The 12,475-nt window shown below is 38.4% G+C and overlaps 1 protein-coding gene and 1 pseudogene across 2 annotated transcripts in view; both read left to right on the forward strand.

The window, feature by feature from the left end:
* LOC115217106 (translation initiation factor IF-2, mitochondrial) overlaps positions 1-10,880 on the forward strand; it is a 39,444-nt gene extending 28,564 nt beyond the window's left edge. For both annotated transcript variants that reach the window (XM_029786706.2, XM_036507555.1), the window contains 4 exons: positions 680-817; positions 3,219-3,383; positions 4,608-4,748; positions 10,658-10,880. In XM_029786706.2, the coding sequence (XP_029642566.1) occupies positions 680-817; positions 3,219-3,383; positions 4,608-4,748; positions 10,658-10,830 (617 nt within the window). In that variant the 3' untranslated portion in view covers positions 10,831-10,880. The remainder of the gene's footprint in view (positions 1-679; positions 818-3,218; positions 3,384-4,607; positions 4,749-10,657) is intronic.
* A 1,075-nt stretch (positions 10,881-11,955) lies between these two features.
* Positions 11,956-12,044, forward strand: LOC115217720 (annotated as a pseudogene).
* Positions 12,045-12,475: the final 431 nt, after the last annotated feature.

Raw genomic sequence — 12,475 nt, forward strand, 5'->3', positions numbered from 1 at the left:
AATTATAACAATCCTTCCAACACTTAAGTGCATGCACGCACGCACACACACACACACACACACACCTACCTCTCTTTTTTTTGTGATGTTAAGGCTGTGGTATACTGGCCGAAACTGAGCTAGTTCATAGCCTGTCATTGAGCACTATATATATATGAAATGTCTTGGATGTTGACAACAAGTTCCTGTCAGTATTTATTACCCTCAAAGACCTTGAAAAATGGCATTTTTAAAAATGTGTCTTTCAGGGAAAACTGAGACAATATGAATTTATCTTATGTGCTCTGTATGATTTGCTTGGTGTCATAACACATAACACATCTATAGCAAAGCTTGAACCCATTATCACATCTTTCCTGTCAAACATTTATTTGTTAAAAGTCAGAGATAGCATTGTAATATTTTAAATTTCTAAATCATCAATAAATAAAATTAAGTCTGTTACATATATTCCATGTTTTACTCTTGTTTAAAAAAAAAATTCAGTCAATCCACACCATGTCTAACACACTCAACAAAAAGGTCAGGAAAATGTGTTAATGATTTTAGAAGGAAATTATAAACTGTTCCATTGATATCATTGCACTCAGGGTTTGAACAAATTCTTATCTTGTCATTAGTGATACATTTTATTTTCTTCTAGAATATATAATTATTCATTTTAAGTATTTATTCACAGGAGATGTTGACGGTTCCTTAGAAGCCATCATGGATACATTAGATACATACAAATCACAGGAGTGCCGGCTTGATTTCCTCCACTATGGTATTGGTAGTGTAACTGAAAATGATGTTGAAATGGCTGCTGCATTTGAAGGTTAGCAATCACTATATTTCAAGTTTTACTCTACACTATCTCTACATTCATGGCCATCATCATGGCCTTTGTTCTCCTGTATTTTGTAATTTGTTGGCTTAGAAACAGTTTGTTTGTGCAAGTATAGTCAGTTGAAAACTCTGCATATTAGATTCCAGTAGGTTTTAGGGGTCATTAGGAGAGAATGCACTTGGTTTTGGGCATCGCTACCCCCAACTCACTAATGTGAGGTCTTGCATGCTGGATTGATTGACTAGTATCTGATCTTAAGTCCATTTCGGGATCATCACCACCATTCAAATTGTGGAGTCTTTCAGCTCTGACTTAGCATATAGACAAACAGGTACAGTAGATTACTTTTATATCAAACTTATCCATTTATCTTGACCATCATCAAAAAAAGTTTTGTCTATTTCTTTATAGTTGTATGGTGCAAACAAAGAATCTATACATTACTTTCTTAGTAATTTCTAAAGTCATCCAATTTGTGCAAGGATAGAATTTATTTGTTGTTAATGCGTGGGAGTGAAAGTTTCTTTATTTTCTTTTAGTTTTTTTCTTATTCTAGGCAAAATACTGTCACATTCTTCACTCAAATATTGACTTGTTCAGCTTGGTATAAGACTATCTTTTATCTTTTATTTGTTTCAGTCATTAGACTGTGGCCATGCTGGGGCATCGTCTTGAAGAATTTTTTGTTGAGTGTATTGATCTCAGTACTTGTTATTTTTTTATTTTCTTTCTTATAAGCCTGGTATTGATTCTATTGGTCTTTTTTGCTGAACTTCTAAGTTACGGGAACATAAACATGTCAGCACTGGTTGTCAAGCAGCAGTGGGGGGGACAGACACAAAGACACACACACATACATACAACAGACTTTCAGTTTCCATCTACCAAAACCACTCACAAGGCTTTGGTCAGCCCAAGGCTATAGTAGAAAACACTTTCCCAAGGTGCCAGGGATACATACCTATTTACACACACACACACATGTGAGGGTTGACTTGAAAGCTCATAAGCTGACCAAAATACTCTCATGGAATGTGACCAAATGAGGTTTATTTTTCAACATAGTCTCCCTTGCGGTCCACACACTTCTTCCATCAGTGTTGCAGTGCTTGGATCCCATTGGTGAAGAAGCTTTCATCCTGTTGGGCAAAAATGTCATTAGCAGCTGATATGATGTCACCATCACTGCAATAATGGTTCCCTGTCAAGTGTTTTTTCATGCTGTGGAACAGATGATAATCGGATAGGACCAAATCAGGAGAATATGGGGGGTAATCAACCAGTTCAAAGCCGCAATTATGCACAACTGCATAACAGCCATTGAAACCAAGAACTTGTGTACTGCAGCATTGTCCTGATGAAACAAGACCCCTTTCATCTGATATTCAGAAATATTTGGAAACTGAAAGAAATCTGTCTGTTTCATATCATCATCATCATCATCGTTTAACATCCGCTTTCCAAACTGGTATGGGTTGGACGGTTTGACTGAGGGCTGGTGAGCCAGAGGCTGCACCATGCTCAATCTGATCTGGCAAAATTTCTACAGCTGGATACCTTTCCTATCGCCAACCACTCTGAGAGTGTAGTGGGTGCTTTTATGTGCCACCGGCATGAGGGCCAGCCAAGTGGTTCTGGCAATGACCATGCTCAAAAGGTGTTTCCATATGCCTCTTGCATGGGAGCCAGCCTGGTGGCACCAGCAACGACCATGCTCAAATGTTGTTTTTCACATGCCACTGGCACGTGCTGGTAAGGTGATGCTGGCAATGACTAAGCTCGAATGGTGCTTTTCATGTGTCACCAGTACGGGAGCCAATCTGTGGCCCTGGCAACGATCACGCTTGGATGTGCTTTTAACATTCCAATGGCATGAGTGCCAATGAGGCGGTACTGACATCAGCCATGTCAGCGATTTTGATTTTGATTTCACTTACCTCAATAGGTCAGGGTGGAAAAAAATGACCAGCTGAGCATACTAGCTTCATTTCTTACAAGCGTATACATGTCCTCAGCAGTCACAGCCCATGTTTCACTGCTGCAGCCTAGCTGTTTGCATGCAGGCATCATACAGTCTGCCTTTCACTCTGAGCAAAAGGTCCTTTGTTAGCAGCAGAGGTAAAGATGATCTTTATATTTTGTACATGTGGTTAGTTATTTTGTAGCTGTGGTTAGTGGCAACAGTATTATACAGTTGGGTTACACAGTTGACAAATGCAAAGAAATAGTTGAAAGAAAGGTGGTAGAAGATTCGGTTTGAGTGATATAGTATAAGTTGAAACTGAAATAGTAATGGGAGTCAGTGGGTTTGTAAATGATAGGGTGGGAAGGGTCAGTGGAAATGTTTTGACATATCTTCAGTTGTTTGTTTGTTTATTTTTTCTTCTAGGAATTATTTATGGATTCAATGTAGATATCCCTGATTCTGTGGCAAAACTAGCTAAGGCCAAAAAGGTTCCAGTGAACTTGCACAAAGTTATTTATAAACTCTTCAATGATTTGAAAGACCGTCTCAGCGAGCAGCTTCCACTTTTGACCAAAGAAGAAATTGTTGGTAATACTCCATTAAAATCTTATTGAGAAACATAAATGTTTTAAAATACATTCTAATTACACACATACAAGGAATCCTCTCTCTCTCTCTCTATATATATATATATATATATATCTACACACACACGTGTTTGGATGCACATGCACACTCACATCTATATAAGGCACAGGCATGGTTGTGTGGTTAAGAAGTTCTCTGCCCAACGATAGTTTCAGGTTCAGTCACATTGTATGGCACCTTGGGCAAGTGTCTTCTACTATTGCCCCAGGCCAACCAAAACATTGTGAGTGAAACTGGTAAGTAGAAACTGAAAGAAGCCTGTTGTGTATGTGTGTGTGTGGTGGGTATTTGTATTTCTCTTGTCTTGACACGTTGCACAATCTGTAAACAAAAGTGTCAAGGATGTAATTTTATGAGGATAACTTTCCTGATGAAGGGGACATTGTCCGCATGGTTTGTAAGATATTTTATTAATTTTTCTACCAGGACATGAACTCTGGAAACAGCTGTATAAAGTGGACTTCCTTGAACTGTATTATATACCTTATATACCATTTATATATTTTTAAAAAGACATCAAACTCTATGGACCTTTTAATTGAAACTCTTAACCACTCTTAATTTTAGTAAAAAAAAAAGAATTTATCAGTTCTCTTTTTCTCACACTTCTTTCCATACATATCCCACATGGGTTTTATTTACATGTATTTTTATGCATATTTATATATATATTTATAGTTTATAAATATTTTAAAAATTTTCATATGTGCCGATATGTATTAATATATGTATGCACATTTTAAGTCAAATTTATAACTGTATGATTATGATTGCCTAATTTGAGTTTATATCGTAATTCTTATTTATATACGTGTGTGTGTATATATATATATATATATGCGTATCATTGCTGTGTAGTTAAGAAGTTTGCTTCCCAACCATGTAGTTTCAGGTTTATTCCTACAGTGTAAAGCAACAAGTCTCCACCAGAAATCTTATTATACCAGCAGTTGTGAACTTGTGCATTTGATTTATGAATGACTTGAGATGTGTTTGTTTAGGTCAGATTAGAGAATGTTGGGCTTCAGATGAGATAATTTAATATAAAATGATTTTGTATTACACCAAATAATCTATAACAGCATGAATGGTAGAACAATTTTGAAGCTTATTTAATTTTTGATGATGTTTATTTAAGATTTCTGCATTTGTTTAATATTTCAGGTGAAGCTAATATTTTAGAAATTTTTCAAGTAACAGTGAACAAAAAGAAACACCCAGTTGCTGGTTGCCTTTGTACAAAAGGAAAATTAATGAAGAATTTGAACTTCAAAGTTCTACATAATGATGAAGTCATTTATGATGGTAGGCTGTAATTACGAATATTTCCATTTCATTTATAAATCTGAATAATCAGTTATGAGATATGTAACTTGCTACTGTGCAGAAGATGGTCCTGAAGCCATAGTATAAAAGTCACTCCATGGCAAGTTGAGATCCACTATAAACAGCTATGCCATTGGCATTTCATTCAACAGAAAGAAATTGAATCTCTCTAACACCAGAAATAACTGACAATGATGCTTCATTCTAATCCTTGAAGCATTCATAAAGGAGGTCAATAATCTATAGTTTTCAGAACATTTGTATAAGAATGACTTGAGTTTCATTGCAGAATCTATCTGAGAACTGTTAACATTTGTACTTAGAAAATGTGTTTGTGACTAAAGACCTGAAAGTGAATGTAATCAAAACTTGTCCGGTGAGAATGTAAATGTCCTGTAATTATAATAAGAGTATGGCTTCACATAGTACAACATTAGAATAAGCAGAAACTCTGTATAATGAGTACAAAAAATCCATAGAAGAATCTTTGGTAGTTTGAATCAAATCTTTAACATGAACAGAAGCTGACTATCTGGTGATAAACTTCTGTAATGGAAACCAACCAGATTTTATTCCAACAATGGACACTATATGCACAAAGGTGAAATATCAGTTTAATATCTAATTTGATTGTACACATTTTTAGTTGTCCATTTCACCATTTATGCCATCCTAACAAGGGCTTTTGAGAGTCTATCCTGTGGACAACAGAGTGCATGACCACATCAACAGAGGCACCTTTTCAGTAATTGTTGAAGGAAACTGATCCAACACCAATGACAAACTTAGGAACTTCAGAAAAAGACTACAAAGACAAAGTATGTGGCAAAAGCAAAAGTGGTCTAATACTTTCTCTTTTGTAAGTCTACTGCTCTCATTGGCTGTGCAGTACAACAGAATGTAATGTAAACATGTGCTTGGTAGATGTAAATGTTTGTGATTGTACAGACTTTCAATATAGTCCAAAACTAGCCTTGAAGATAACACTATGGCTTCAGGACCATCCTCTGTGGCACATGTACAATGAGACTCCACAGTAGCAGGTGGTGAAATTGTAACAATCAATTACTGTTGACTCAACTGTGGTTTTGATTTGATACCTTTTTAACCAGTCCATCTGGCATTACCCTCTTCTACCAGTTAATATTAATTAGATCAGCCATTGTTGTTGTCTAATCTACCTGCTCCACTGTTGGGTCTTGAAGGGTGTTGGTCATGCACAGTCTGGGTTTTTTCTTTGACCTTGTTGCCATGGGTAGCCTTAACAGGAGTAGTAGACTACTGATGATATTGCTCACAAAATCATATAATGTAGAATAAACTCAGTCTATGTCAGGAATTAACTGCTAAGATCTTAATGTAAATGATATTAGACATTAACAGCTATGATATGAGGCAGAAAGAAGTAACAGACTCTACTAATAGGACTTAAACTATGACTCTTTGCATGTCAGGTAACCAAATTACCATCTGCTTTGTCAGTCAGTTTCCTCAAATTAAGTTCTCACGTTTATAATAACTAATTAGGGAAAACAAAATGGAACGCATTCCGTAGTGTAATCAATAATGCAATTGCTTAGCAAGTGAATGGTACAGGGTTCAAGTTATTTCAGTAGGCCTACTCTTTTTAGTTGCACATTAGTGCTACTAATATTTAATATCTTCTTGTTGCAAGACAGTGTGTGAGAGAGAATTGTGATGTTGTAGGAGAGAAATGTGTTTGCATGAATGATGGTTCAGTTGTGCTAAATGAGGATGCAAAGAGAGAGGTTTGGAGATGCCACTATGAAAGGTTGCTCAACAAAGAGAATGAATGGGATAAAGAGAGTCTGCCGAATGTCGACCCAACAGAGGGACCAGCTATCCGAGTTGACAGTACCTTGGTAGCTAAAGCAACTAAGAGTATGAAGACAGGGAAAGACCCTGGCCCATCTAGAATTACTGCAGAGATGCTCAAAATATTTGGCAGTGTCGGCTATAGCCTAGTCACCTGTATAGTTAACCAGGTGACACACGAAGGAGTCATACCCAATGATTGGTGTAGCAGCACTATAGTCAACTGCTATAAAGGTAAAGGTGACGCCCTAGATACAAATAATTACAGAGGTATCAAGCTGTTGGATCAGGTAATGAAGGTCATGGAGAGGGTCATAGCCCAACTAATTAGGGAGAGAGTCAGTTTAGATGAGATGCAGTTTGGTTTCGTGCCAGGGAAAAGCACCACTGATGCTATATTTCTGGTAAGACAGCTGCAGGAGAAATACCTAGCCAAAGATAAACCTCTGTATCTGGCTTTCGTTGACATGGAGAAAGCCTTTGACAGGGTCACCTGATCCCTTATCTGGTGGTCAATGAGGAAACTAGGGATAGATGAATGGTTAATGAGAGCTGTGCAAGCCATGTACAGGGACGCTGTCAGTAAGGTGAGGGTTGGCAACGAGTACACTGAAGAATTCTGGGTGGAGGTTGGGGTCCACCAAGGTTCAGTCCTTAGCCCCCTCCTATTTATCATAGTTCTCCAGGCAATAACAGAGGAATTCAAGACAGGATGCCCCTGGGAGCTCCTCTATGCTGATGACCTTGCTCTAATTGTTGAGTCACTATCAGAACTCGAGGAGAAGTTTCAGGTGTGGAAACAAGGATTAGAATCAAAGGGCCTTAGAGTCAACCTAGCTAAAACCTAAGTCCTAATAAGTAGGAAGGCAGGCAATCCATAAATCCCTTCAGGTAGATGGCCCTGCTCGATCTGTAATAGAGGCGTAGGTAGAAACTCTATAAGATGTATCCAGTGTAAGCTATGGACACATAAGAGGTGCAGTAATATCAAAGGAAGGCTAACTGGGAAGATAGTTTTTGTATGTGGCAGAATGAATGAAGATTCATCATCATCATCATCATCATCGTTTAACATCCGCTTTCCATGCTAGCATGGGTTGGACGGTTCAACTGGGGTCTGGGAAGCCCGAAGGCTGCACCAGGCGAGTCAGATCTGGCAGTGTTTCTACAGCTGGATGCCCTTCCTAATGCCAACCACTCCGTGAATGTAGTCGGTGCTTTTTATGTGCCACCGACACAGGTGCCAGACGAGGCTTGCGAATGGCCACGATCGGATGGTGTTTATTATGTGCCACCAGCACGGAGGCCAGTCGATGCGGTACTGGCTACGGCCACGTTCGGATGGTTTTCTTATGTGCCACCACAAAACTACAAATTCCATTGATGTTCATCGATTTTGATTTGATACTTTGATTTTTGATTTTTGATTTTCACTTGCCTCAACAGGTCTTCACAAGTAGAGTTATGTGTCCCAAGAAGGAAGGTATGCACAGGTGGACTGACTACGTCCCAGGTAGGGTCCATTGGTTATGGCCTCACTTGTCCTGCCGGGTCTTCTCGCGCACAGCATACTTCCAAAGGTCTCGGTCTCTGGTCATTTCCTCGGTGAGACCTAAAGAGCGAAGGTCATTCTTCACCACCTCGTCCCAGATTTTCCTGGGTCTATCTCTTCCACAGGTTCCCTCAACCGCTAGGGTGTGGCACTTTTTCACACAACTATCTTCATCCATTCTTACTACGTGTCCATACCAGTGTAGACGCCTCTCTTGCACACTACATCTGATGCTTCTTAGGTCCAACTTTTCTCTCAAGGCACTTACACGCTGTCGGGTATGAACACTGACATTACACATCCAACGGAGCATACTGGCTTCATTTCTTGCGAGCTTACGCATGTCCTCAGCAGTCACGGCCCATGTTTCACTGCCATGTAGCATGGCTGTTCGCACTCATGCGTCATACAGTCTGCCTTTTACTCTGAGCGAGAGGCCTTTTGTCACCAGCAGAGGTAAGAGCTCTCTGAACTTCGCCCAGGCTATTCTTACTCTAGCAGTTACACTTTCGGCACACCCACCCCCGCTACTGACTTGGTTACCTAGGTAAAGGAAACTATCAACTATTTCAAGTTTTTCTCTCTGGAATATGGCGGAAGATGGTCTCTGCGCATTTTCAGTGTTTATTGCACCAGAGCATCTGCCACATACAAAAACTATATTCCTATTTAGCCTTCCTTTGACATTGCTGCACCTCTTATGTGTCCATAGCTTACACTTGGTGCATCTTATAGAGTTCCTACCTACGCCTTTTCTACAGATCGAGCAGGGCCATCTACCTGAAGGCGTTTGAGATTTGTCTACCTTCCTACTTATTAGGACTTTGGTTTTAGCTAGATAGACTCTAAGGCCCTTCGATTCTAATCCTTGCTGAAACTTCTCCTCGAGTTCTGATAGTGACTCAGCAATTAGAGCAAGGTCATATTTTGAGCATCTCAGCAGTAATTCCTGATGGGCCTGGGGCTTTCCCTGTCTTCATGCTTCCAATTGGAACTGTCAACTCGGATAGCTGGTCCCTCTATTGGGTCGACATTTGGCAGACTCTCTTTATCCCATTCATTCTGCTAGGGGCGTAACCAGCCCACTTATGCATACCTTTCCTTCTTTGGACACTAAACTCTGCTTGTGAAGACCTGTTGAGGCAAGTGAAATCGAAATCAAATTCGATGACTGGCATCTGTGCTAGTGGGGCGCAAAGAGCAGCATATGAATGTGATCATTGACAGAGCGGCTAACCAGCTTCCGTGCCAGTGGCACATAAAAGGCACCATTTGAGTGTGATCGTTACCAGCGTCACCTGACTGGTGTTTGTGCCCTGTGCTAGTAGGGTGCTAAGAGTACCATCCGAGCATGATTGTTGCCAGAGCAGCTAACTGGCTTCCATGCCGGTGGCATGTAAAAGGTACCATTCAAGCGTGATCGTTCCCAGCGTTGCCTTACTGGCACTTGTAAAAACATTCGAGCGAGGTCCTTGCCAGTACCTCCTGACTGGCCCCCGTACTGGTGGCATGTAAAAGCACCCACTACACTCTCAGAGTGGTTGGCGTTAGGAAGGGCATCCAGCTGTAGAAACTCTGCCAGATCAAGATTGGAGCCTGGTGCAGCCATCTGGTTCGCCAGCCCTCAGTCAAATCGTCCAACCCATGCTAGCATGGAAAGCGGATGTTAAACGATGATGATGATGATTATGTGGCAAACTGGCAGAATCATTAGCATGCTGGGTAAAATGCTTAGTGGCATTTTGTTGTCTTTTATGTTCTCAGGTCAAATTCCACCAAGGTTGACTTTGCCTTTCATCCTTTCAGGGTTTATGAGATAAGTACCAGTTGAGCACTGGGGCCGGTTTAATTGACTTATTCTTTTTCCTGAACTTGCTGGCCTTGTGCCAAAATTTGAAACCAGTATTTAATATCATTTAGCTTCAGCTATTATATATATATATATAAATGAATCAAAACAGTTTGATTTAAATTCCCTGGTTCTCTGAGTTTCAAGCATGTAGCTAGTCTTCAGCCATTGAGTATGATTCAAAGTTCGCTTGAAGGGAGTCAATGTTTACTTGTGGACGTTAGCCTGTGAATCGTCGCTGAAATACCACCATCAAACTTCCACACTGTGTAATCTTTCTCGACGAATTGCAGGCTAACGTCCAGCAGTAAACATTGACTGTCTTCAATTGAACTCTCATTTAGAGTGAATGGTCGAAAACTAACTACACGCTTGAAACTCAGAATTTCATCAATTTATCTTTCATGCATTAAAAAAAAAATGAAGTTAAACATTTAGCAATAATTTAAGATGTATCTGAAGTAAATTATAATTAATATAAAGAAATGTATTCATGAATGTGATTTTATTCCTGTAAAACTCACTACACTTAGATGACATTATTGCACTTTGCCCCTGACCTCTAAGCTACTTATACAGCTGTTAAGAGGATTGTGTATCGAAGAATTTTAGTTTTGATTTAATCTTTATGTATCTTTTTTTTTTTTGCAGGAAATATATCTTCTATGAAGCATTTCAAACACGAAGTCGATACCATCAAAACAGATTTTGAGTGTGGTATTAGTTTAGAAGATTTAACGATACAATTCCAGCGAGGAGATAGACTTATTTGTTATAAAGAAATTCAAGAGCCACAAAGTATAAAATGGGATGTAGGTTTTTGAGTATATTTATATTGTTATTTTAAATAAAATAATAAACTATATTATTTATATTCTGTTTCAAAGTTTCATTTGAATTAGAAACTGAGGTGCAAAAGGACAAAAAAATTATCATCATCAGTTTAACATCCACTTTTCCATGTTCAGGCAGAATTCATTGAGACAGATTTTTAACAGCTGGATACCATTCTGTCACCAACCCTCATTTGTCTCCAAGCAAGATAAATATTCTCTTAGGGTCAGATATGTTTTCATGACAGACTGGAAGTGAACAATACTGCTTTTGTGACAGTGACACTCATTTAAAATCATAGCATGATATCAGGGCAAAGAAACGCTCACACACATCACTAGCTTCTTTCAGTTTCTATCTATAAAATCCACTCAAGATTTTGGTTGGCTTGGGGCTGTTGTAGAAGACACTTACCCAAGGTGCCATTCAGTGGAATAGAACCTGAAACCATGCAGTTGGTAAGCAAACTTCCTAACCACATAACCATGCCAGTAAGCAAGTCTTTGTAACTGTTGATTTTGCTTCTCCAATTCATAGTTTGCTTCTCACCATTGTTCAAATCATTACACCATCTTTGATGAGGTATTTTTCATCTACATTATTGTTATACAAAATTTTCAAGAAGGCAATAGCCTGGAAAATCAATTGGAATACGATTTCACTTAGATGATTCAATTGAAAATGTGCTTCCAGCAATAAAATGCTCTATCATTTTTCTGTAAAGTTTCCTTGCAAGAATCATTAATACTCTACCTCAAAAATTTGATTTTTATATTTTTTTTAGATATAATTTTAGATCAAGCTTATAGATAAATAATATAATTAGAATATTTAAATGTTAATTGGCACACTCACCCACAAATTTTGCAGGTGAGTATAGTCGGTTATATTGATCCTATTACTGAATTGGTACTTTATTTTATTGATCCCTTGAAGGATGACAAGTAAAATTGATCATGGCAGGATTTGAACTGGGGATGGGCTATAGCAAAATACTGCAAATAATTTTGTCTGATGTCTAGTGATCTGCTACTCAACTGCCCTAAATGTTAAAATATTAACACAAATACCCCATTTGCTCTAAACTTAAGAGGGGAACAAATCATGCTATAAAAATCAACTTCAGCTGTACATATTCTAAAATTGGAACGATACGGAGAAGATTAGCATGGCCCCTGCACAAGGATGACACATATTTTCTTTTCCAGGTGGTGCTCCAGCATGGCTGCAATCAGATGACTGAAACAAGTAAAACAATAAAAAGATAATAAAAGAACTATAAAATGGAGCCAACCACCCTTATAACTGAGGTGCATCATATATATTTTAGTATTTATTAATTTTAATATTGTTTCCTTATATTTAATCATGATTACAGTTTTAAAGTAGAATTTTCATGGTTTATAACCATAATAATACCTGTGCTATTATCATTTCTAGGTAGATCTCCAACCAAAGTTAATAGTTTTAACCTAATCTACTTCTATGATAGTTAATACTTACCTGGTTTATAGCAAGTGGTCTAGGGCCACTTCTTTGACTCACTGCTGACCATCATATATAAACCATTTCTCCATGAACCATTTAAGAGAAATATAAGAGACCTGATAGGAGAAATTTGGCTGTAAAAACAAG

The sequence above is a fragment of the Octopus sinensis genome, linkage group LG11 (assembly GCF_006345805.1).
Source record: "Octopus sinensis linkage group LG11, ASM634580v1, whole genome shotgun sequence".
Lineage (NCBI taxonomy): Eukaryota > Metazoa > Mollusca > Cephalopoda > Octopoda > Octopodidae > Octopus > Octopus sinensis.